This window comes from Gopherus evgoodei, chromosome 10, assembly GCF_007399415.2.
Source record: "Gopherus evgoodei ecotype Sinaloan lineage chromosome 10, rGopEvg1_v1.p, whole genome shotgun sequence".
In the NCBI taxonomy this organism is placed as follows: domain Eukaryota; kingdom Metazoa; phylum Chordata; order Testudines; family Testudinidae; genus Gopherus; species Gopherus evgoodei.
Window position 1 is genome coordinate 55,901,607 of NC_044331.1, and position 22,717 is coordinate 55,924,323.

The window sequence follows — 22,717 nt, forward strand, 5'->3', positions numbered from 1 at the left end:
AAGCAACTTTGAGTGTTGCTCTCCCCGTGTCCTTGGAAGCTTGTCCTTCCCTTGGGTGCGTCACCTCCAGCCTGGCCTCTGGTTCCTGTTGCTTGTCCTGTACTCTGCAATCCCCTGTGTAGGAGGTGCTGGGGGAGGGGGCAGGGTAGAAAGATCGGAGGCTGGCATGTGCCACAGAGCAAAGACTGGCACAGGGAACACCAGCGAGTAAGGCAGAGAAGGACCCTACCTTGTCCCGTTCCTTGCTGATATGTGGCCTGATGGCCATCACCTCATTGTGGAAGATGTTGTGCTCTTCCACTTGGCTGTTGACTAGCGGCAGGTCGGTCCCAAAGCCTTGGCTGTTCAACGTTTCCTGGTGCACAGAGAGGTTAAGGTTAGCGACAGGCGTACCAGGAACCACTCTCCAGCTCTTCTGTCTGCCTGGCTCTCTCTGACAGGAGCTAAGGCAGAGAGACGCCCAGCCTAGGGTGCCCTCTTCTGCTTCATTGCAGTGGGGAATTTGGGAAGTCTCACAGGAATCTTTGCTCCTGGAAGACCTAGAAAGAGCCTTGGCTGCAGCACTCAGCATCACGGACGGTGCAGGGATCTCTGAGCCAGACCTCCTCTTTCCTCCCACCGCGTCACGTCAGAGCCAGGGGAACTCAGCACCTCTAGGACGAGCTTCTCAGTGCAGAGGCAGCCCATAGGTCTTGCTGCTGCAACAGGCCCTCAAGAGCAGGTGTGAACATGGCCTGCTTGCAGCTATGCAAGGGTGACCCATTCTGAGCTACAGGGTGTCAGCTGTGGCCTGGGCTTTCCCCCTCCCCCGCCTCTTTACAGCATTGCGTGATTAACAAGCTGCCTCCTCGAGTGTCCATTGCCAGGTGCTGCCAGAGGGTGGGCACCCCTGGCGAAGATCTGATCTAATATAGCAGTCTCCATGCTCCTAGGAAGCAGCCTTGGATTGCACTGTGAAGAGTCTCTTCTCTAGAGGCCAAGATGGGCCTGCTGGGAGTTTGGCTAGTGGCGTCAGTGGGAGAAGGAGCAGCCCAAGACTGCAAGGTGCTAGGGGACAAGATGGGTGGTAGCCACTGCCTGTGATGTGAATGCTAATAACCACTGCTTGGCATTTCCCCAGCATTGTACAAACCTCCGTCACTGCAAGGGCCTCTCCTCTCCCCTGCTAATGGGCCTGTTCCCCTTTGGAGGCAGCGGAGCCCGCGCAATGAGCAGAACTGCAAGGCCAGCATGGCCGTCCTAATGCAAAGTGCTAATTAAACAAGCTGCAGCTCAGGCTGGATTTGGGGATTTGCAAAGCGAAGCTGACTTGGCAGTTTGAATAGCAGCAAAATCAACAGTGTGGAGTGACCAGTTGTCTCTGTTGTTGTGCTGGATCTGGCTAATGAATACAGCAGGCATTGTAGGCCAGCCCTCAATAGATGTGAAATTGTACTTTTGTTCATAAGAACTGACCCAAAGCCCCCGGGATTGTCTGATCAAAATGCAATTCCGTTCCCAGTCACTGAGCAGCCACGAACAGCAGCGGAGGGGGTCAGAACCCATAAGGTGTGGCTGCCACACACCACTGCAGCATCCATTTATGCCAGACTCTCAGTTGGTGTGAACAACTCTCTGAACCTCAATGGATCTGTGCTGATTTATACCAGTTCAGGATCTGCCCCTTTGTTTTTCATGCTAGACAGATAGAAAAAGTAATGCATCAAAGAGAATGAGACGAGAATAAAAGAAGGTGATGGGGAAAAGACCAAGACAAAAGCTAATACCTAGCTCTTATATGGTGCTTTTTGTCTGTAGATCTCAGAGCACTTTACAAGGGGGGTCTGTGTCATTATCCGCCCTTTTCAGATGGGGAAACTGAGGCAAAGAGCAGGGAAGTACCTCAGCCAGTAGGGCAGTGACAGAGCTGAGTATGGAACCCAGGTCTCCTGAATCCCAGTCAAGTGCTTTATCCACTAGGATGTACTGCCTCCAAAGGAGGCTTTGCCCATTTTTTGTCTAATTTTAGGCATTGGTGGATGGCCACCAGCATCACTTAACTTTTAGCAGACAGGGCAAACTGTGATAAGCCTTAATTAGCAATGGGGCAGCTTACCCAGGTTTCAAGCAGGTACAAGCTACACTGGTAAAATAGTGCTTTGCCCTAGGGAGCTCCATTGGTGCAGCTTTGCCCAGTGGCTGGCCATGGATGGCTGTCCTCAGGGCAGATCCCCAGTGTAGCTAAATACTCAGTTAAGGACAGCTGCCCACCCATCCTTTGGTCCTTTTCAACTCATTCCAAAACCCTTGGAGTCCTTGATTCCACTCTGATATTCCAAGCCACCGCCATCTGCCCCCACTCAATACATTCTGCTGTGGTGTATGCCCCATGCAATGTTAAGCTGTCTTGATGGTTTGAGTGAGAGCTCCTTGGTGTGTTCTTCCATGGAGAAAAAATTCCGGCACCTATATGACAAACTTTTGGTGCAAGCCTATCTCTAGAGCTGCCCTGAGGGTCACTGCAGGCAGGCACAGGTGTTTCAGGGGCAGATGGCGGGGTCACTGTACCTGTTTCTCGTCGATCACCTTGGACCAGTTGACCTGCGGCTCCACGTCCTGCGGAGTGAAGTTGTAGATCTGGTCGTGTTTCGCACGCAGGTTTGCCACGCGCTCTTTCAGCTGCCGGATGCTGAAGAAAGGGAGAAGCAACCCAGGGGCATCAAGAATGTGGTAAGTGAGCTGGTTTGATCAATCCCTGGGCTGGCACAGAGCTGGCTCCATCAGCTCTGGGTCATCCTCCTCGCCCCCCCCGACAAGTCCCCTGTCATGTTGGGAGAAGATGGGGCATGGTCGGACTGCACTGCCATGCGATCTTTAATGACCGCTCAGGAATAGGATTTTGCATCTCACCAAAAAGTCAGCATCTGCTGCAGCATAGTGCGGGGCCACAAGGTGCAGAACTGACCTGAGGGAAGAGCAGCACCAGCACCCTTTTTTCAACCTTGCAGGGTCTCCCATCTGAGTATTGACCAGGGCTGACCCTGCTTAACATGAGAGTCCGGTCTAAGGTGCTGTAACTACAGACACACAAAAGCCCTCTTTAGCATGGGCTGTCTCTGTGGTGTAATTAGAGCTATGCGAATCACTGACTTTCCAAGTTCAGTGGCTGAACTGGAAAAAAAAAATCGTTTTGGGTTGACTAGAAACGTTTTTCAAAACTTTTCAACCAACCAAAATTTCCAGCAAACTGAATTTTTTCAATCAAACAAACATTTTGTTCTATCCTAAATGAAACGTTTCATTTTCTTTTCAGGTATTTTTTTTTAAACCTTCTCTTTAAAATGACAGTAAAAGTCCGAATGAAAAGGCTTTTAGAATTGAAAAACCAAACTCTTTTCTTTTCTAAAATGTCAGACCCAAACATTTCAAATCTTTTCAGAATTTTTTTTACTGAAACAATTAGGCGAATTCCACCCAAATCCATGAAACGTTTCCATCCACCCGGAGATGCGTTTTTTGACCAAAAAACTTTCAGCCAAAAATGTTGCCCAATTCTAGCTATATCATACAGTGCCCTCCAATAAGGAGTTACAGAAATGCCTGCTGGCCTATCGGGGGGTTAACATGTGCCTCTCTATAATGGATTCTGGCTAGCCCAACAACCTGCATGCAATTAGGGATCCAGAACCAATTCTGTCCCCACTGGACTTACTCTTCTGTGATCATGTCACCCTGTGGGTGTTTCATGTGCCTGGCAATTGCTGCATCCCCATCCAGAACATAGAGGAGTTTATCCGACTCGGTCAGTTTACTTGCTGTGTGGTCCTTGTATTGAGCAGGCTGGCCGGCCTTGAGCTTGTGTAAGTCCTATGGATGCAACGAGAAAAGGATGGTGAATTGGCAGAAAGAGCTGAAATCAACAGCACCTGAATGATGGGAAAACATAAAACTGCCCAACGCGTGGAGTTATTAAATAAGGGCTGGTCATACAGCCTGCGTTGTGAGGCACAGTGTGTAAGGAGGAGGGGCACCCATGAACAGGATAATAACCTTCACACACTGTCCTCCTCCCCAGCCACAGATGCTCAGGAGCAGGACTATAGATTGCCTGCCTGGGAGGCCAAGGATAGAATACTTTTGGGCAGGCTGGACACTGTGGCTAGGCTCATCGGAGAGAGCTGAACCCCAAGCTGGAGTTTGTTTCCTTTTCCCTTGATGTTCATGTCTGTTGTTTTTTCTCATGATCACACACCCTGGTTGCCTGTGACTAGACCTCCTCCTGAGGAATCCTTTCACTAGTTTATATGGAAATACCAGGAAGCCGTGTAATCTATTCCACTTCATAGCAGGCCTCTTCTGAAACCCGTTATCCAAGTCACAGGTAACTAGTGTCTGAGGGTTTAACCTCCTAGCTTCACAAGACTACATTTCCCCTTCTTTATGTCCCTCTCATCTAGCCATGCTGCACTGGTGTTATAGTGCCAGTGTTGTAACACGTTCCCCAGGCTAGCTCTGGGAGGGGAGGGATAGCTCAGTGGTTTGAGCATTGGCCTGCTAAACCCAGGGTTGTGAGTTCAATCCTTGAGGAGGCCATTTAGGGAACTGGGGTAGAATTCTGTCTGGGGATTGCTCCCCCTTTGAGCAGGGGGTTGGACTAGATGACCTCCTGAGGTCCCTTCCAACCCTATGATTCTATAAAGCCACTAGGCATCCCATCACAGAAGCAGATCTGCTGTTGCTGTGTATGGGGGACGTGATCCAGTAGGGTAGGCCTCACATTTATGATATATAATCTAATTTTTTTTAACAAAATCAGAGGACTAGAAATATATTTAGGACCAGTTTAAATAACACTGGTTGGGGTTTTTACGAGGGGAGGGGAATGAACAGGGTTAAACCTGCCTCTGTAGTCTGGGGAATCTCCCACCCTTCAGCATGGTGGTGGTTGTTAAGAAATGGGAAACGAAACTGACTGTAAATAGAAAGTGAAACTGACCAGCTTAATTTCACTGTCCCATGGGAGTGAAATGCAAATGGCAACAAAACTGCAGAACAGCCTGAAGTTGACAAAATTCTGCAAACTCTCTCGGCTGTAGTGATCAAAGGTGTTCTCAGTCACACAAGCAGGGAAGGCAGCAGGTGCACGTGAAAGGAAGATGGATGCAAAGAGGATTCTCCAAGAGAAGGACTGAGCTGCAGGCTTGGTGTGGACCGACAAGCTAATGGCTAAGTGCAATGGAAGGAAAGCTCCCTCACTAAGGTAATTGCAATCGAGGTCAGGATGGGGGCCCATGCAGGTGGGGGAGGGTAGATGTGCATTTAGGGAGAAGGGGCGTGGAGGAGGTGCATGCATGCATGGGATGGCACGATAGGTGTTGGATGCCTGCAGGGTGGTGTGGCAGGTTTATGGAAGGTGAGCAATGCACAGGTACACAAAGAGAGGCTGTTTAGGGATTGGATGATGTCAGGCGGCAATCCCAGAGGGAGAATGGGCAGAGGGGAGGATGTATTGGTAACTGGTGCCTACAGAAGAATCAGAGTGGGGGTGTGCATGGAAAGGAGTGTGGCTAAGTGGGGTGGGGTTTGAGTGCAGGGGCAGCTCTTACTCACATTCTGCATTCGGGAGTCAGCTTCTACAATGTTTTTTTCCACCTGGTCGGCATTTTTCTGCAGTCGCTCGATGAGCTCTGACAGCTCCTTGCTGGAGATGCTGTGGGGAGAGAAGAGCAGAGGAACTGATGCCGGTGACTACAGGAGAGTAAAGGGGGAAACCCATCTCCTCAGCTGCTGCCAGGCTCTGGGATCTCTGGAAGTGCCTCGCCCTGGTGGTGGTGAGCCATCCCTGCTCTCTGTGCCCAATGACCCTGACCCCATCTGAGGGAGGGAGAGGGCTCAGCTCAGCCTGCCAGGCACTGCAGCTGCACATGACTCACTGCTGCCTTTCGAATAGTTTCCAGAATGCTCGGCTGCCCTGCCAGGAGGGGCCACGCAGCAGGATGGGAGCACTTTGCCCTCCCCATCACAGCCAGGCCAGGCCCTGCCTCAGGAACTAGGGGCATGACCTTAAGAGGGCAAGGGGGAATGGGACTCTCGGGTGGGGCTCCCTGACTGATCGTTGTGTGCAAACCCCCATCTCTCATGGCAGAGAGGATACAGGTCCATCGGAGTGAAGGCAAACCTGCTTGTTTACTGAGGCTGCTGGACACAGATGGGACCCTGTCAGTCTCCCTGGCTTTCTAAGTCCCAAATACAGCCTGTGATGGTCAATCACCACAAGCCAGGATGTCCCCGACGTTCTGGCCCAACCTGCAGTCTGAAGTGGGCTGCTGGCTGCACTACGCCCCCCCCTTCAAGCCAGCAGCTACTCCGGGGGGCAGCACAGATACGGGTGCATCACCTCCTTGCTCCAGTCTAGCAGACGCTGCTCTGTGCATTCAGCAGAGATTAGGTCACAGCTAATCCCAGCTGGTGCAGGTTGTCCCCCACCAACCGCAGCAAGGGAGAGGAAGTGATCCTGGCCGTATGGATCCAGGTCTGGTGTTGCCTGGCCCTGAGATCACAGTTTGAGGCTGGGGTGCAGGGATACTCCTGCATGTGCTGGGTAAGAGGCAAAGGACTACCATGGATTTCTGGGTGGTTGGGAAGGACAGAGCACAGCTGAATATCAGCTGCAGAACCAGCTGGACTGGCACCAGGCACAGGAAGCAGAGCCCAGCACCACTGGATGGGCTTATGTACACATCCAGCTGGCGATGTGGCCATGCATCTGAGGTCACATCCTCCTCTAGTTACACCACTGCCTTCCCAGTGAAGTCAAGGCTGAGCTGCCCTTTTCTTCCTCAGCTGCTTGTTAATCAGCTTTCCTGGGCAAAGATGTATCTGGGTGGGCCATATGGGTATTCAGAGGGCTGCATGTTACAGAGTATAGATAGGGACATTTCCATGGGTCTGCAGGAGAGACAGGTTCACTGAGGATGGAGCCATGGAGATAGCACATCAGACCGTTAGCTGCAGATCTGACCCCTGGTGTGCACTGGAGGATTCCCTCTAGTCACAGGCTGGTCACTACAGCTGACTTAACCATCTACTGTAGCTCCCTGAGCTGCTGGCTCTGTGCGCTCCCCGCAGGTTATCGCAAGTGAGGCTTCAACCTGGATGCTGTTGGCAGCCCCTTAGCCAGGTGAGTCGAGAGGGAGCTCCTGCTCCATCTGGGCCAGTAAAAGCCATGCTCAGCAAGTCCCAGCTGGAAGTTGCCCACCCTTGGACACATCTTACAATCTGCCCTGTGAGTCTTGTGCTTGAGGCTGTTTGAGATGCGTGTCTGGAACATGATGTGATCCATGGCCTGAAAGAGCTCTGAGGTGCCCAGCTGAGCCTCCAGTGCCTGAGGACCTAGCAAACCCAGTAGCCACCAGCTCAGTAAGTGCAAAGACTCTGGTGTGGTCAGGCTCCATGACCAGCACTGTACATTTGCACTGCAGTGTATCAGCTGCAGGAACGGGCCAGCAGTGGGGACGCTGTCCTTGGCAGCTTCCTAGGTGAAGGGCACCCACGCTGTAAGGAAAGCACCTTGCTATCTAAACCAAACAAAGGGGAACGGGCCCACCCAGGTCGGCTTTGTCCATGTGGACGGTTGCCCAAGGAGCACTCCTTGAGAGAAGGACAGTTTGTCCCTGCAGGGCGGTGCGGCTGGGGGAGCCTGACTCCCCCACAAGAGAAGCCTGGCTGACGTCAGCAGGACAGCTCATGAGTGCGAGTTAGCAGGATCAGGCCCCAACTGATCTTGTGCTTGTGATTTAGTAATGTAAGGAAAGGCCCCGAGCCCCAGTGCTTGGGCTGGTGGCCAGTGCTGAAATTCATCTTCCTTTCTATGCAGTGATCCTGGTCATCTAGTGAAGGCTCCTTGTTTCTTGCCAGTGTTTGCTCATCCACTGAGTGTTTCATACACTGCTGTGCCTGGGGAGGGGTGGCATAGAGCTGGCTATACCGGCTCTGTACCTGCCAGGGAACTAGCTGCAGGTGTTAGTAGGAGCGGGGCGGGGCAGACTTTCTGGTCACTTTGCAGACATTTTGCATCAGCTTAGCCAGTGCAAAGTGGCAGCTGCTGGAGAGTGAATTTCCACCTCTGGGTATGGAAGACTCCGTGATGGCTTAGGATGGCTACATCTTCTGTCCGTTCTACTAGTTTGCAAGTGGGAAATTGGCGTTATCAACCACCCCTTACAATGGTGGCTGGTGAACCTCTGGTTTCTAAAGAACCCGCTCATTTCCTAGCAATGAGTAGAGCGAGCCCCATCTGTTGCTATTGCCTGGCTTGCCGAAGGGTCCTGAAATGCTTCACAAATTATAGACACAAACCACCTCACTCAGGTCTGAAGAGGCAACAGCACAACTCTGCACATTAGCGTCAGTCTGGAACTGAAGACCAGGGCATCCAGCCAGAGCCAGCAGGGTTAGTGAGTGAGGCGGGGTGTTATTTGCTGAGTTGGCATGCGGCCAAGGCACCAGCTGCAAGCTTGAGCAAAGTGCCAGGGGATGTTGAATAATCCCAGCCAGTTTTACAAGAACCAGCAGTGTCCACAGGCCAGAGTATAGGCCTGGTAGCTAGGAAGCCCTGAGTTTAAATCCTCTCTCTGAAACCAGTTTGTTGTGTGGCCTTAAGCAAGACATTTAAACCGCTTGGCAATAGATAGTTTCCCCTCTATAAAATGGGACTAAAGGATGGTGGAAGGCTTAACCTTGATACAGTGCTTTGACTATATTCATTGCTCGTTAAAATAATTCCAAGATCAGGGTTTCATATTCCCTCCAAAGTAGGGCACTTGTAGCAGCATAAAGTAACAACACAGCCTAGCGGAACGCTGGTCCGTGCCAGCTCCGCTGGAAGAGTGCCGGTCCCATAACCCCACTTTTAACAGCACCTGGGGTTTCCGTGGCAGGGTCCCACCCAAGGCCTGACTCAGTTCAGGAAAATGCCCTATGACAAGACCAGAGCCTCGGGCAAACGCAGCCTGGGATAAAGATGAACCAGGAAGGTATCTTAGTGGAACATGGACTAAGCCTCTCCTACTTTAGAACCAAGTATCAGAGGGTAGCCGTGTTAGTCTGGATCTGTAAAAGCAGCAAAGAATCCTGTGGCACCTTATAGACTAACAGACGTGGTTAGTGGTTAGCTCCCACGAAAGCTCATGCTCCAAAACGTCTGTTAGTCTATAAGGTGCCACAGGATTCTTTGCTGCTTTTACTTTAGAACCAGACTCTCATCTGTCCAAGCTCCTCAAAGCACTCAGCTTATCTGTCTGCTTGAGCAACACCCATTTTCTCCAAGCTTAGCAGAGGATTTTATAATGAGCTGTCCAATTCCATAAATCAGGTCAAAACTCTCTGCAGACTTTGCACAGCTATAGGGCCATGCCATGCCCTTCATCTACAGGCAGATCTCCCAGTAGCACCAATGGTTGGAGGGCAGGAGGTGGTCTCAGTGTTCTCGCTGCAGCTGTGTGATTTCAGCTGCAACACAATCTAACCTTAGTGGTCAAGAGAGCTCTCAGAGGGACACGCATCTCAACTCTCTGTTCCTGCACCATGGGCCACCCAGGACATCATGGGATGTGGCCAAGCTGACTGGCATGAGGGCTGAGCTGTGCAGCACGTACTAGCCAGGTGTAGTTAGTGCCCTTTCCAAAAGATCAGAAAAATTCACCCCTCTACCCATTGCCCACCACATGCCCCTCCTGGAATCAAGCCAGTAGGATTCTTGTGGCAGTGAACGCATATGCTAGTATTTCTACACTCCATCTAAGCACAGTGTTTGGCTCTGTCTTCCTTTATGGAAGCCAGGAAGCTTCTGTCTGTCATCAGATTGCTACCCACTGGTACTCGTTATTAGCTTAGTCTCAGCATCTGTCACTGTCTCTCTGTTTAGCAACTCTTAATTTCCAAAGTCCTAACATTGCTCTGAGGCCTCTCAAAGCAGCAGCAAATGAACGGGGTTTTAGAGAAGAAAGTAACCTTACTATTTGCCTTTCAAATCACATCACACGTGTTCAGTGCTATCGTTAATGCCAGGCCAGAATGGGGCACTCTTAAAAGCACAGAACCAGGTTTTAAGAAGAGTTGCACGCACAAAATGTATGCCCAGTTGTGCATCTAACATGCAGGCAAATGCTGCAATTGCTCAGGCAACCTGGGTGATCATAGGCACAAACAGCAATTGTGCGGACATGATTTGTGTGCACAATTGTAGAAACTGCACGTGCATGTGAAATGTTCAGTTGTGTGCCCAACTCTTCAAATATTCAGAAGTGAAAATTATCTAGGAGTGTGGTGCCGTGTGTAACTTTTTCTATGAGCTCCACAGACAAAATGGGATTCAAGATGTTGAGAAATAAAGGGCCTGAGCTACTTGCACTAGTGCTACACCCCAGTGGAGTTCCTCTGGATTTACATCACTGTCACTAAGATCAGAATCTGGCCCACTGTCTTAAGGTGGATTATGCATGAACAGGAAATAATAGACCCCACTGTGAGCACAGCGTGGTGTGACTTCATGCTCAAAAGTGTGAAAAACATGTTCAGAAATGCCTAAGTCCTATTTTCAAAAGTGACTTGGGGACAGATTTTCAAAGGTATTTCGGCACCTAAGGCTGTGTAGATAGGCACCTAATAGGAGTTTTAGAAGTGCCTGGGCACCTATCCTCTATTGATTTCAAAGGGAGTTAAGCACTGAGATGCTTTTGAAAATCCTACTAGGCACCTATGAGCATCTCTGGGCACCTAAATACCTTTGCACTTCTGGCCCCAAGCCACTTCTGAAAATGTGACTCTAGACAGCGACTCAAATGAAGTTATTACTGGTCAGAAACTTCCTCAGACATAAAGGTGAGGGTCAGTCGCTGTATAGCAGATGCACTTGATGTTGTCATCTGACTGCTCAGAGATAAGTAATGCTGCTTGCTGACTTTCTCCTGCAGCTGCAAGTAGTTCATTGCCAAGAAGAAACTGCCTCTACAGAGTCTCAAAATAGCACAAGTCCACATTGCTGTGGGGAAAGTACTTATGGGTGAGGAGTGCACCAAGGGAGGATGATAGGATATGCCTTTTGCAGCTCACCTAAGGGGAGTGTGGTTTTCCATCACAAGCCCCGGTTTCTGTGTGTGTACCCATCTGGCAGGTGAGGGAAAGACCCTGCATTATGTCTGTTTTAGAAGCAATTTGCAATACAGCCAGTGACTTCATTTCCATGGAGCCTCTCAGTGCAAGGAGTTGATTAGATTAAGGGGAGGATTACAAGGCTCTGTGTTCCCAGCAATGCAAAGCAAATGCTGTGCAGACACTCCCCAGTATTTCTGAGCAGCCCCGTTCGGATGCACTGTGTGCCTGAAAGGCGATTGAAGACGTCAGCCTCGTAAGCTTTCATTGTGTTTTGACTCCTGCCAAAAATACCTGGGTCCTGTTTTAATGTAAGAGTTCAAGGGGTTGGATTAAAATGCCTCTATAGAATTAATGTTGGCAGAATTCTTGCCATTATAGATAGGGCCCTACCAAATTCAGTCCATTTTCATAAATTTCATTCTGATCGCATTTTTTAATTGGATTTCATGGTTTCAGGTATTTAACTCTTAAATTTCAAGGTGTAGTAACAAAATATAAATATGTATTTAAAAATGGCAAAATATAATCACGTAAAGCCCTTAAGACTCAGCATTTGTCAAACTGGGGGTACCGCCTCAAAAAGGGGTTGCAAAGCTAGTGTAGAGGGGTCACAGTATTGCCACCCTTACTTCTGTGCTGCCTTCAGAGCTGAGTGGCCGGAGAGCAGCGGCTGCTGGCTGGGTGCCCAGCTCTGAAGGCAGCGCTGTGTACGTTTGTACACTTTTACCATATAGTATAGGATACTTTTATAGTATGGGGTAAAAGTATACCAAAAAAACCAGATTTCATGGAGAAGACCAGATTTCACAGTTTGTGACACATTTTTCATGGCACTGGGAACCAGGACTCCTAGACGTGCCACTGAATCTCTGAGAGACCTTAGACACATCACCTGGGCTAGATCCTGTTAGGGCTCCTTCCTTTGCTTATCTAGCACCTTACTCCACAAGGGGCCCCAGTAGACCTGATTCTCCACTTGCCTCCGTCAGTGAAACCCAGGAATGACTTCAGTGACGTCACTGGAATGATACTGGTATAAAACCAGCATGAGTGAGTGAAGAATCAGCTGACTAGACTTTGCTGGGGCCCTCGGTGGTGCAAAGTTACTGTTCACCATGGGCAAGCAGGACAGAACCTGCTCCAATATCTCTGTGGGCTACAGATGGGCAATGCAGATAAAACATCTTCCCAACCACAAAGGGGCATTTTTGAGGGTTCATGAATTAATAGTGGCTGTTAATAATACTAAGCTCCTAGAGATGGAGCACTCGATGTGCTTTGAGATCCTAGGAGGAAGAGAAAAGCAAATGATCATCTTATGATCTTATAATTCTGCGCTTTAATCATGAAAGGCTTGTACTGAGACTTACAGGCATGGTGGCTTGGTCGAGAGGTGCGTTGCATCATCCTGCCTGGATGTCCATATTTTCTAACTAGTCCCAGTTATGAATCTAAGAGACTTTAAGCAATGTCTCCCCCATCTCCCTTGACCGTCAACTCCACTGTCTAACTCCTCACCCTGTGAGCAGTATGCTGTGTTCGTTCAGTTCATTCAGCCTGGAAAGGGTGCTGAAAATCCCTCTGCAGTGATGAGGGAAATGGCGAGTTAACGGCTGTCTGGGCCTGCTAAGATCCTGCAACAGGCTGTGAGCACCAACAGAACGTGTGTTAATGCAGCTCCAAGCAGGACAGACCAAATCCTCAGCTGGTGTGTAGATCAGCATAGCCCCATTGAATTGCACTGATTTGTACCAGCTTAGGATCTGGCCCTGTGCGCCCCTGCATGGCACACAAGGTGAGACAGAGAAGGTATACACAGCCCTTTCCACTTGCACAGGCATTTGAGCTTGAGCCTGATTCTCCACTGCCCCTTGAATCATAATTTACACCTGTGCAGAATGGACATTGTGGAGCGGCTCGATTTCATACCCACTCTGCCCAGGCATAGTGAAAGCACAAGGTGCATGGCAGCTGAGAATCACTGCTATAAAACAGAAGTGGCGTGGCCATGTGGATTAGGGGAGTCATCGCTGTCCTGCCTGCCAAGCATCTTGCTAGTGACATGGGGTGGCGATGAGCATGCCCTGCAAACGTTCCAAGGCTGTGGTAGCTGCCACTCCTTTGCATGCTTTCCCCTGGCAGCCCTGAGGCCTGCCCACCGCAAGAAGAGTGCCACCAGCTACTGTCATCTTGGGCACAGCTCCAGAGTCTCTCCAAGTCACCGGCAAGACCTTTGATGCAACAATGCTGAGCAGAATCAGCCTGATCATCCGAGAGGCTTGCTGGCCAGTGAAGCTTTCTGGCTTGTGTCACAGACCATTCACCAGGATGTTCTGGCTTGGCCATGTCAGGAAACCTGCAAGAGAAACCTTTTCGTGCTTCCCAAAGAGCGGCACTCACGAGTCCTCTCTGACCACAGAGCCTTTGGGAAATGCAGCGATTCTTGGCGCCGGCCTGCTCTCTGCTGGAAATGCTCAGGCTTGTTTCATAACTACAACTGGAACAACAAATGGACGCAATGCTAATGAAAAGCAGATGTGGCACGCAGTCACTCTGGACAATGGGACCGTGCTGTGCTTTGCTTGCTTGGCTTGTATTTTTTTTTATTAAGTAGGTGGTTGGATTGCTTCCTGTGGGGAGATGGAGAAGAGGCTGTTGGTTTACTGGCTAGAGCCTTGGTAAAGGAGGAGATCATGGCCCTTTTGGTTTGGGGTTAGACTGTTTTAAACAATTCAGAGAATGGATGCACTGATCTGGTTTTCTGAAGCTGCAGCCACAGAGGGCTTAGGCTGGAGATACTCTGCTGGGCTCCCTGGCACTGCCTACTTAGAAGAGTGAGTTTGAACAGTGAAACTAAACCCTCTCCACAGTTGAGATATCCTGTCTGATTAGAGACCAGCCTCTCCTTGGTCTGATGGAACAGTGCATCCAGCGCATGGGCCAAGCACGGTGCCCCTTGCTGGGTTGTTACTCAGCTCTTGGCTTCCATGGGAGTTGTCTATGAGAGTTGAGTGCCAGAGAGTTGCTTCCTGCAGCGAAACCCACAGGAGAGGGCTCAGGTCCCTGCTGATCCATTCGGGGCAGGGTTTGCCCCCCTCTCCCAAGTGGAATGATCTGCAAGCCACATCTCGAAATCATAATGATCCCCCAATATGTGCTCCTATAGAGTTCCATGGACACCACCTCACTTTATCTGTCTCTAGGACCCTATCTTAATAGGGTCCCCACTTCAGAGGGAACTCTGTGGGTCAGCGAATACAGCCTCTAGGGGGCTAATAGAGGGGCCAGCATGTCTCTCCTTCCCCAACGGCCATCTTCTCCTAAGGCAGGGCTGCCCATTCCCTACTCCCTGCCTGCCCAGTCTTGATCCCTCTCCTAGAAAGCCTTTTGTGTGGGGTCTTGGGAAGTGGGGAGGCATGGTGCTGTGATGGCATTCGTTCCCCATCCACATGGAAGAGGGGAGATCTGGGCACAGAGGGATGCCTTCCCATGTGGCCTTGGGGGCACAATCTGGCCCTGAATAAGGACCTCCCTATGCGGGTAATGGCAAAGTTATGTTCATTGAATCTGGAATCCACCCCTCACCTGGAACAGAAAGAGACTGCCTGGGCTTCAACAACATGCATACACACTGCTGCTGTATAATGGAGAGGAAAGCTACAGTACAAGCCAATGAGACCCTCCCAAAGAGGATACAAGAGTTTTGACTAAGGAGCTGAGATACAAGGGACAGAAACTGACCCTTTGGGGAGAAGCTGAATCACCATGGGGCAAATTCTCCTCGCAGGTGGCCACTGAAGTCAGTGTAATGAGAGGACAATTTGTATGGTAATTTGTAAACTTTTTATTAGCCTTACAGGTGTTTTGTTAGAAGTAACTAGCAGAAGACAAGCACGGGAAGATTTTGTGAAGCTGGTCTTTGGAGCAGGTGAGAACACGTTTCCATGTGTTGTTGGCAGCTCTTTGCCACTCGGTTCTCTGTTTCCTTCAAGCAAGCACCTTAGCAATACAATGGGTATTTGCAGACTGCAGTTTAAACTAGGGACCAGCTCCTTAGCTTCAGTGCAGATGCTCTGATTTATACCAGCTGAGGATCTGGCCCAGGGAAATCTAAAAAACCCCTCCCACCATTTGTAAAGTGAGTGTTATGGTTGATCCCCTGACCCTAAAATCTTCCAGCCCCAAACTTGCAACAGAACATGTTACAGGACAACGAATGGGGAAAATCACCTGAATTTTAATTAAACTTTAAATCTAATCTTTGGCCTAGTGTAAAGAATTTCATCTTATTTCTATATCTCTTAATCAACAAACCTACCCAGGTAGGTAAATATTTGTAAAGAAGTGCTAGTCATGTTTATAATTTACCCTAGACCTGTTTCTCGAATAGCTTGGTCTGTCTTAGGGGTAAAGCATGACAACAGAATAATTTGTAAGGAGGTGAAGACCTGTTAAACATCATCTCTGCATCTTGTTTGCTCATCATGAGTCAGCTAAGTATCTTTAGAGAATCAGAAGAGAAGATGTGGCCTGATTGATTGCTGGTTCCGGCATCATGGATGTATACAAGCACATGATTAGGGCAGCACTGGGATACACATCATTGTTGTTATTGTAAGATAGAACCTAAGAAGTCAGTTTTCTTTACCCTATATTCTTTCCACACATCATCAGTAAGATGGTTCTCCCACTTGGAGGAGTGATCTGCCAGATGAGTTTAGGTATGCTGTACTGGAGGAAAGTATTCATTGGAGAGTTCCAAAAGACGTAAGGAAATGTTTAGTGAAACTACGGCTGATTGGAAAAAGTTCGTTCACTCAATGAACAAAACCAAAGAACCTTTTTTTTTGGTTGAAAACTAAACATTTTTTTTTTTGGATGAAAAATGAAAAAAAATTAGGCTTTTCCATTTTCTGCCAAAAATTGAATAATTTTAAGGGAAGTGTATGCTATACATGAAAATGTTCATTTACTAAAGATCCAATTTTCCACTGGGAGTAAGAAGAGTTTTGATGGAAAATTTGTGGATGAGCCCTAAGTGGAGGTTTGATCGTCTGAATGGAATGTCATGGGGGGATATAAAATCACTCTAGTTGCACAAGGATATAGGCGAGTGAGGGAGTTGGGGGATTGAAATGTAACCAGGGTGAACATCCAGCACCACAATACTAATGATCTGGAAATAAAGTTTGGAATAGATATTAAGCCCATCTGCTCCACAGCAAAAGGCAATTTATTGAGGGGGCTAGGAAGAGGCTTGTCTTATGGGCAGATTGTTACACAATTGCTGATGGCAGGTTATTTGTGTGTTTTCCTCTAAAGCATCTGGCCACCAGTATTGGAGACAGACAGGACTATGTGGCCTGCTGGTCTGATCCAGCCCAGCAATCATTATGTTCCTACAGGTAGGTCCTTTGGATAAATGAGATTAGGATCCTATAGAGCTAGTCATCATTGTTCGAAAAATTTTCCTTTTTTCATTGGAAAATGGCCTTTGAGAATGTGGAGGCTGGCTCCTCTGAGAAGGGGTCCCAGAAGTTGGCAGATGCTACCTGGAGGAATTCTGCCCAGATACAGGGCCATCCCCAGAGGGGTGCGAGGCCTGTGGTGGAAGTGACGGATTCATCCCTTCTAGGACCAACCGTGTCAGCCAATCACACCAGCCTGTAGGGCTAACCAAAGCGTGGAGCCCGGAGTGATCATCCTGATTCGCCCTCCCAAGGGACGGCTCTACCCAGACACATGAGCTGGCAAGGGACTGAAAGTGGATGGACCTCATCGTTGTACAGAACCCCTCTCCTTTCCTGGCCATCTTGCTCCTCAGCTCTGGAGACTGAAGGCTTCTATTCACCCTGGGCAGCAGCAACAAGAAGTTAACCCCCATGGCCGCACCAGTGCACCCCAGCCCCGTTCGGCAGGGATCGCTTTACGGTCGAATGGAAGTTCCGTTTTCACGCTTCATTCGGCTTTTGGCCTTTCTCTTAAGACTGGCAACAGGCAGGCGAACTAGTGCCAAACAAAGTAATGGTTCTCCTACTTTTCTCTCCTCCCCACCCAATAACTTGGCTGTCATTTTGAGAGGGTACCATGTTTGTCTGACAAAGGATTCAAGCACTTTTGGCTTTTGAAATTAACAGGACTGCTCCCATGCAAAAGCTTATATGTGTGCAGGATCAGGGCCTGACTCTGTAACATGCAGTTTCAGCCTGCCTCCTAAACTGATAAGAATTCTGTTTGCTGTTAGTTCCTTTGTATAATCGTACAGGATTTTGAACCAAAGGGTTCTCATTTGACTGATGAAATGCCTGAAGTCCAGAGGTCAGGTATTTCTGGAATGTGCACACGTTCACACACTCTGATATGATCCTGCATTCCAGTTTTACACCTGATGACAGGTGCTGGGAAATCCCTTCGGGGGGCTTTCATTGTCTTCTTGGGTTTCCGTCACTGCTCAGGATCTCATAGTGAAATATTCACATGGATGTCCCGCAGGTCGCTTTTGACCACAAGTCAGCTCTGGGCTACAACTGAATGCAATCCAACAGAAATCAGAGCAGGCTGCTGCAGGTTGCTCTAATCCATAGAAAGACTCCCAGTGGGAAATGGATCTGACTTTATAGGGGATTAGTCCAAAAATCAAAAGGTTCTGGATTTTGGTGGGAAGACACTACAATTCAGTTTTAAATGGCTCTGTATTATACCCTGTGCTAGTCTCAACAGGTGTTGAAAATCACTCCTGCAACCTTGATGTGGTCCTATGTCTTCTCTTGTTATTATTAGCGTCTAGGATTACTGGTGCAGCCCAAAGGGGGAAAATCCCTCCCTTGACAGCTGGCCCACAAAAACTGGGGAAGTTTTAGCCATGGAAAAATGACTAGCCTTAAGAACGATGTGTATGACTGTTTTCTCAGCACACGGCTACTTTTCATCACACAGGCTGAAGCTGTGTGAAAGCGCACCCGTTCCATTGAAGTGTACAGGTCAAATTCAGCTCAAGCATAAGTGACAGTCTCTCTATTGACTTCAGGGAGAATTACACTGTTGGCTCTCTATTTAGCCACAGGAAGCACAGAAATAGTAGCATTTACTGCAAGGCTTTTTGATTTGGTTTCTCTCCAGGCTATGATCCCATCAGCTCCTACGCATGTGAGTAACATTTTGGTGAAATTAAAATCTAGCACTGAGGGTCCCCAGGCTTCAGAGCCGAGCTCCAGACTGAGCCGCAGTCTCTACACAGCTCCTTTTAGCACTGCAGAGTAAGACTTGCAAGCCCAAAGCTGTCAACCCAGCTGCAGAGACTTGCTGTTACTCACTGTACAAATGTACCCTTTGAAGCCCCTGGCCAAGGGCCCTTGGGCTGTATGGGTGCTGCTGTGCATGAGAAGAGGCAGTCCCTGCCCTAAAGGACTATCTATCTATCTGAATAGACAAGACAGACAACGGAAGTATTATTGTTCCTATTTTACAGACGGGAAAGCAAAGCCCGGAGGAATCAAGTAACTTGCCCAACATCAGCTAGCCTGGCACAAAGTTGGAGTCCTAGCCCAGTGCCTTAATCACAAGACCATCTCTCCTCTCTGGGTCTCGCTGCGAATATAAGACAGGAGGGCTGGGTTTTAGGTATTTACTTGCCCTGCTTTTGTTTGAGGTGGGGAGGGGAGGAATATTTTCAAGGGAAGTAATCGACCAAATTTCTATCTTGTTCCCATCTCAAAGTTAATGAAGTAAAATGCAACAGGTAAGAGCTAGCAGAGCACAGCAGCATCTTCCTTGGGAGAGACGCACCTGGGGATGACTGGGACTAAAGCGATAACAAACTCCTGCATGTGGGTGTGAAGCTGGTGTCCAGTGTGTAGATAATTATTGTTGTTTATGGAGAAAGGTAGCTAGGAGCCTGCGGGGAAGGACAAGGAGATGACGGCCAAGGAGTGGAAGGAATGATGCACCAGGAATGGGCAGGTGTTTGGACACATGGGGTCCGTGTGGGTTTCTGCTAGCCATAGACAGGCATGCTGCTAAATGTCTTGCTATGAGAGTGGAGTTTTTCAGCACCTGTGAATGGACAGGCTCCGATGAGCCAGGGTGTCCAGTTCATCTTGTGCTCACCAAATGGTGGTTAGATAATGGTGACTGCTCCTGCTTTTCCCATTGCACTGCCCAATTATTACGTCAAAGTGAAGGGAGTGACTCCGCCTGAGCAATAGCAACGTAGAGCAGATCAAGTTTGAAACGCAGACTTGGTGACAGGGCTTCTTTCTTGTTTTGTGACGGATTCCCATCATGCAGCTTCCTCCACAGCCCAGGTGTGTTGTACCTGGACCACCTTCCCCACAGGTGGGGGAGGCAGGCAGAACTAGCCACACTTTCAGTAACTTCAAATGGAGTATGGGTGCCCTTTTGGAATGGGTTAGCTCTACATCCAATACAGGAACTTGAGCTATCCCACTGTTACCATGGTCATGGCTGGGACTAGTGCCGGAAGACTGTGTTACTGTAACGCTCATCTGTCCAATACCAATAGCACCCTTTGCATTTGAGTTTCTTCATTATGGTTCCCACACCCATTAGTTTAAGCAGCTCTCTTCTTAGCTGGCTATCCCTTAGCTTCCTCTTCTGCAATACCATTTCCACTTCCATGCTGAAGCCTCTGGTATTATGGGGCATGTAGTCTGATGCATGCTGTCCACACTACACCACTTACAACTCCTTGGGGTCCTCCGCACTGTAGAAGCTGCAGCTTCAAATCGTGACTAGCCACTGCACAGTGGGCTACTGACTTCACATGTCTGATATCATCAGGCCTGATTCTCTTCTCACAGTGGGGTAAATCGTGAGTCACTATCAATGGAACTAGTCAATGGAATTCTCCTGGCATAAAAATAGCGTAAGTGAGAGCAGAATCAGCTCCTTTCTGGTGACTCTCAATACCTACAGTACCTGGGGGGGGTTGCTACAGCTCTGCATGGTTTTATTATTTGAGCAGGCGAAAGGATTTCACTATGAAGATATCCAGGGTCTAATTCTCTGGCATAACTTCACTGAAGTCAGTGCTTTGGATTCTGCCCAAATCCACAAATTAGTACATCTGGCCTGACAGATGTTTCTGAGCAGGCTTCACTGTATTGAATAAAATCCTCTCTGTATAATGGGCTAAATTCTGCACTGACTTACACCCCCCTCACAAAAGCCACTGGAGTCAATGGCCAGATTCTCCTCTCACTTGCACGTTTGATGTTGATGTAACGCCATTGATTTCATTGGAGTTATTCCTGACTTACACAGGTGTGAGAGAGACATGACTCAGGCCCCTTGATTTCAATGGGATTTGTACAGGATGTCAGCTGGTGCTGACTTGAGCTCAAGATCTGTAGTGCTGACAATTTATCTCGATCCCAACTTCATTAACTGCCACAATCTTTTCCTTTCATGTGGAGGCTCCATCATCCTCATCCTCCATCATTCTTCAGCAAGAGAAGATGTTTCCCCAGTCCAAGGAGGCTGTTCACAAGTTTACAAAACAAATGTGGTGCCATTACCTTTAGGTCTCTGGTTGAGCTCTAAAGAGTTAAGTTGGAACTGAACTGTGTTGAAAATGAAGTGGGGAGTGTTTGACATCCATGAGCGAGATCTTTTTTATCAACTGGAAGGACTTAGGGTCCCCTGGGATCTTTTCTGTTGTCTTCAATGGGCAGGCACTCAAGGCCAAGGAGTTGCACTAGTGTAAGTGAGAGCAGAATCTAAGTGTAACCACCTGGGGGGGGGTGCCCGCCCGCTCGCTCGCCCGCCCCTCTGAGCCTGAGCCACAGATGATACGTGTCTCTTCCCACCCCAGCTACACAATCTGGCTTTTGAACTCAAGCTATAAAAAGTGTAGAACTCCCTGGTGTCAGCCAAGCCGGAGGTTAGCACTCCAGAAAGCACTATGTTGCCCGTGGATCGCTCTTCTGGCTAGTTGTTACCTGCAAGAAATGCTCAGATGGGTACTGGCTTCTTTTTGAAATTGTTTAGTTATTTCTTACTTGTATGACAGTCATGCCTAGAAGCCTCAGTCACTGGCCTCGTGCCTAGTCCATTGGACTGGGATGCAGGTTCTATTCCTACCTCTACCATTGGCCTGTTGGGTGACCTAGAGCAAGTCACCTCGATGCTCTGTGCCTCAGCTTCCCCATCTGTAAAATGGGGCTAATGATACTGACCTCCTTTTCTAAAGTGTTTTGAGATCCACTGATGAAAAATTCTACGTAAGAGGTAGGTGGTGGTGTAATTAAAATGAAAGTTGGGGCTCTCTCATGCTAGAGAATGTGCTATTTAACACTCAAACCCCTGCAGCCTGAAAGAGAGGGATGGGGCTATGTTCTGATCTCATTTCCACTGCTGTAAATGCAGAGTAGTGCCACTGGGCTCAGAAGAGTTACTCCACACTTACACCAGGGTAACTGAATTGGGAGTCAGGCCCAGAGCCTAACACAGGCCTGAGAGTCAGAAACTCCTAGATGCTGTTTTTTCATTCTCATAGTGACTCCCATTGTGTCCTTGAGCAAGTCACTTAATCTGTCCTCCCTTGGTTTCCTCATCTCTGTCAGGGGGATGATGAGATTTCCCCACCTTGGAAGCATTCTGAGGATTAATTACTGCAGATGGTGTTTGTCAGTTGTTATTTATATGTACTAAAACAGCGTTTGGTCCACATTCCAGCCTAATGACTGTAGCACTCCTCTAGGCAAGAAGACACACTTGAAAGTCCAGCACCTGCTCCGAGCCAGTTCTCCAGAATGCTGTACCGACAGGGCCCTGTGTCTGAGGTGATTGTGTGGGCACATAATTCCCTTAGTTTTTCAGCTTGGGTAATTGATCAACAGAATCTAAGGTTTCATTAACAAAAAAAGTGTCCGCCCTTTCTGGGTGGGAAGATAACCTTCCAAGTGTAAAGCAATGCACTGGCATCTACCTGCGTCTGAAGACTGCCCAGAACAATAGTTCTGAGGGAGGGGGCTGATGCTCCCATTCAGCCTGATGTGTTGTTAACTCTGAAACCTAATGCTGACTGTTTAAGAACATAAGAATGGCCATACCGGATCAGACCAAAGGTCCATCTAGCCCAGTATCTGTCTACCGACAGTGGCCAATGCCAGGTGCCCCAGAGGGAGTGAACTTAACAGGCAATGATCAAGTGAGCTCTCTCCTGCCATCCACCCATCTCCATCCTCTGACACACAGAGGCTAGGGACACCATTCCTTACCCACCCTGGCTAACAGCCATTTATGAACTTAGCCACCATGAATTTATCCAGTGTTCTTTTAAACGCTGTTATAGTCCCAGCCTTCCCAACCTCCTCAGGTAAGGAGCTCCACAAGTTGGCTGTGCGCTGCGGCTCCTAAATGTCAGTATCGTTCAGCAGGCTCATCAAGATGTTGCACTGAGTGGCAGGTATTGGGACGGGGTGCAGCAGGCAGCTAGCTGCTAGCTGCCCTCAGATTTGCCAGGGAGGGGAATGAGGAATTCAGACTCCCCCATTTAAAGTCACTTCCACCCTCCCTAATGCCAAAAGCCTCCGCTTCCTCCCAAGGGCCAAATTCCAGTGTG

At 48.8% G+C, this 22,717-nt stretch overlaps 1 protein-coding gene across 1 annotated transcript in view; it reads right to left on the reverse strand.

Moving 5' to 3' along the window:
• The window catches only part of PPL (periplakin), a 56,706-nt gene that overhangs the window by 26,583 nt on the left and 7,406 nt on the right, over positions 1-22,717 (reverse strand). Inside the window, exons 2-5 of the mRNA XM_030577368.1 lie at positions 5,590-5,689; positions 3,692-3,846; positions 2,548-2,668; positions 230-355 (exon numbers count right to left, since the gene is read on the reverse strand). Of these exons, the coding sequence (XP_030433228.1) occupies positions 230-355; positions 2,548-2,668; positions 3,692-3,846; positions 5,590-5,689 (502 nt within the window). The remainder of the gene's footprint in view (positions 1-229; positions 356-2,547; positions 2,669-3,691; positions 3,847-5,589; positions 5,690-22,717) is intronic.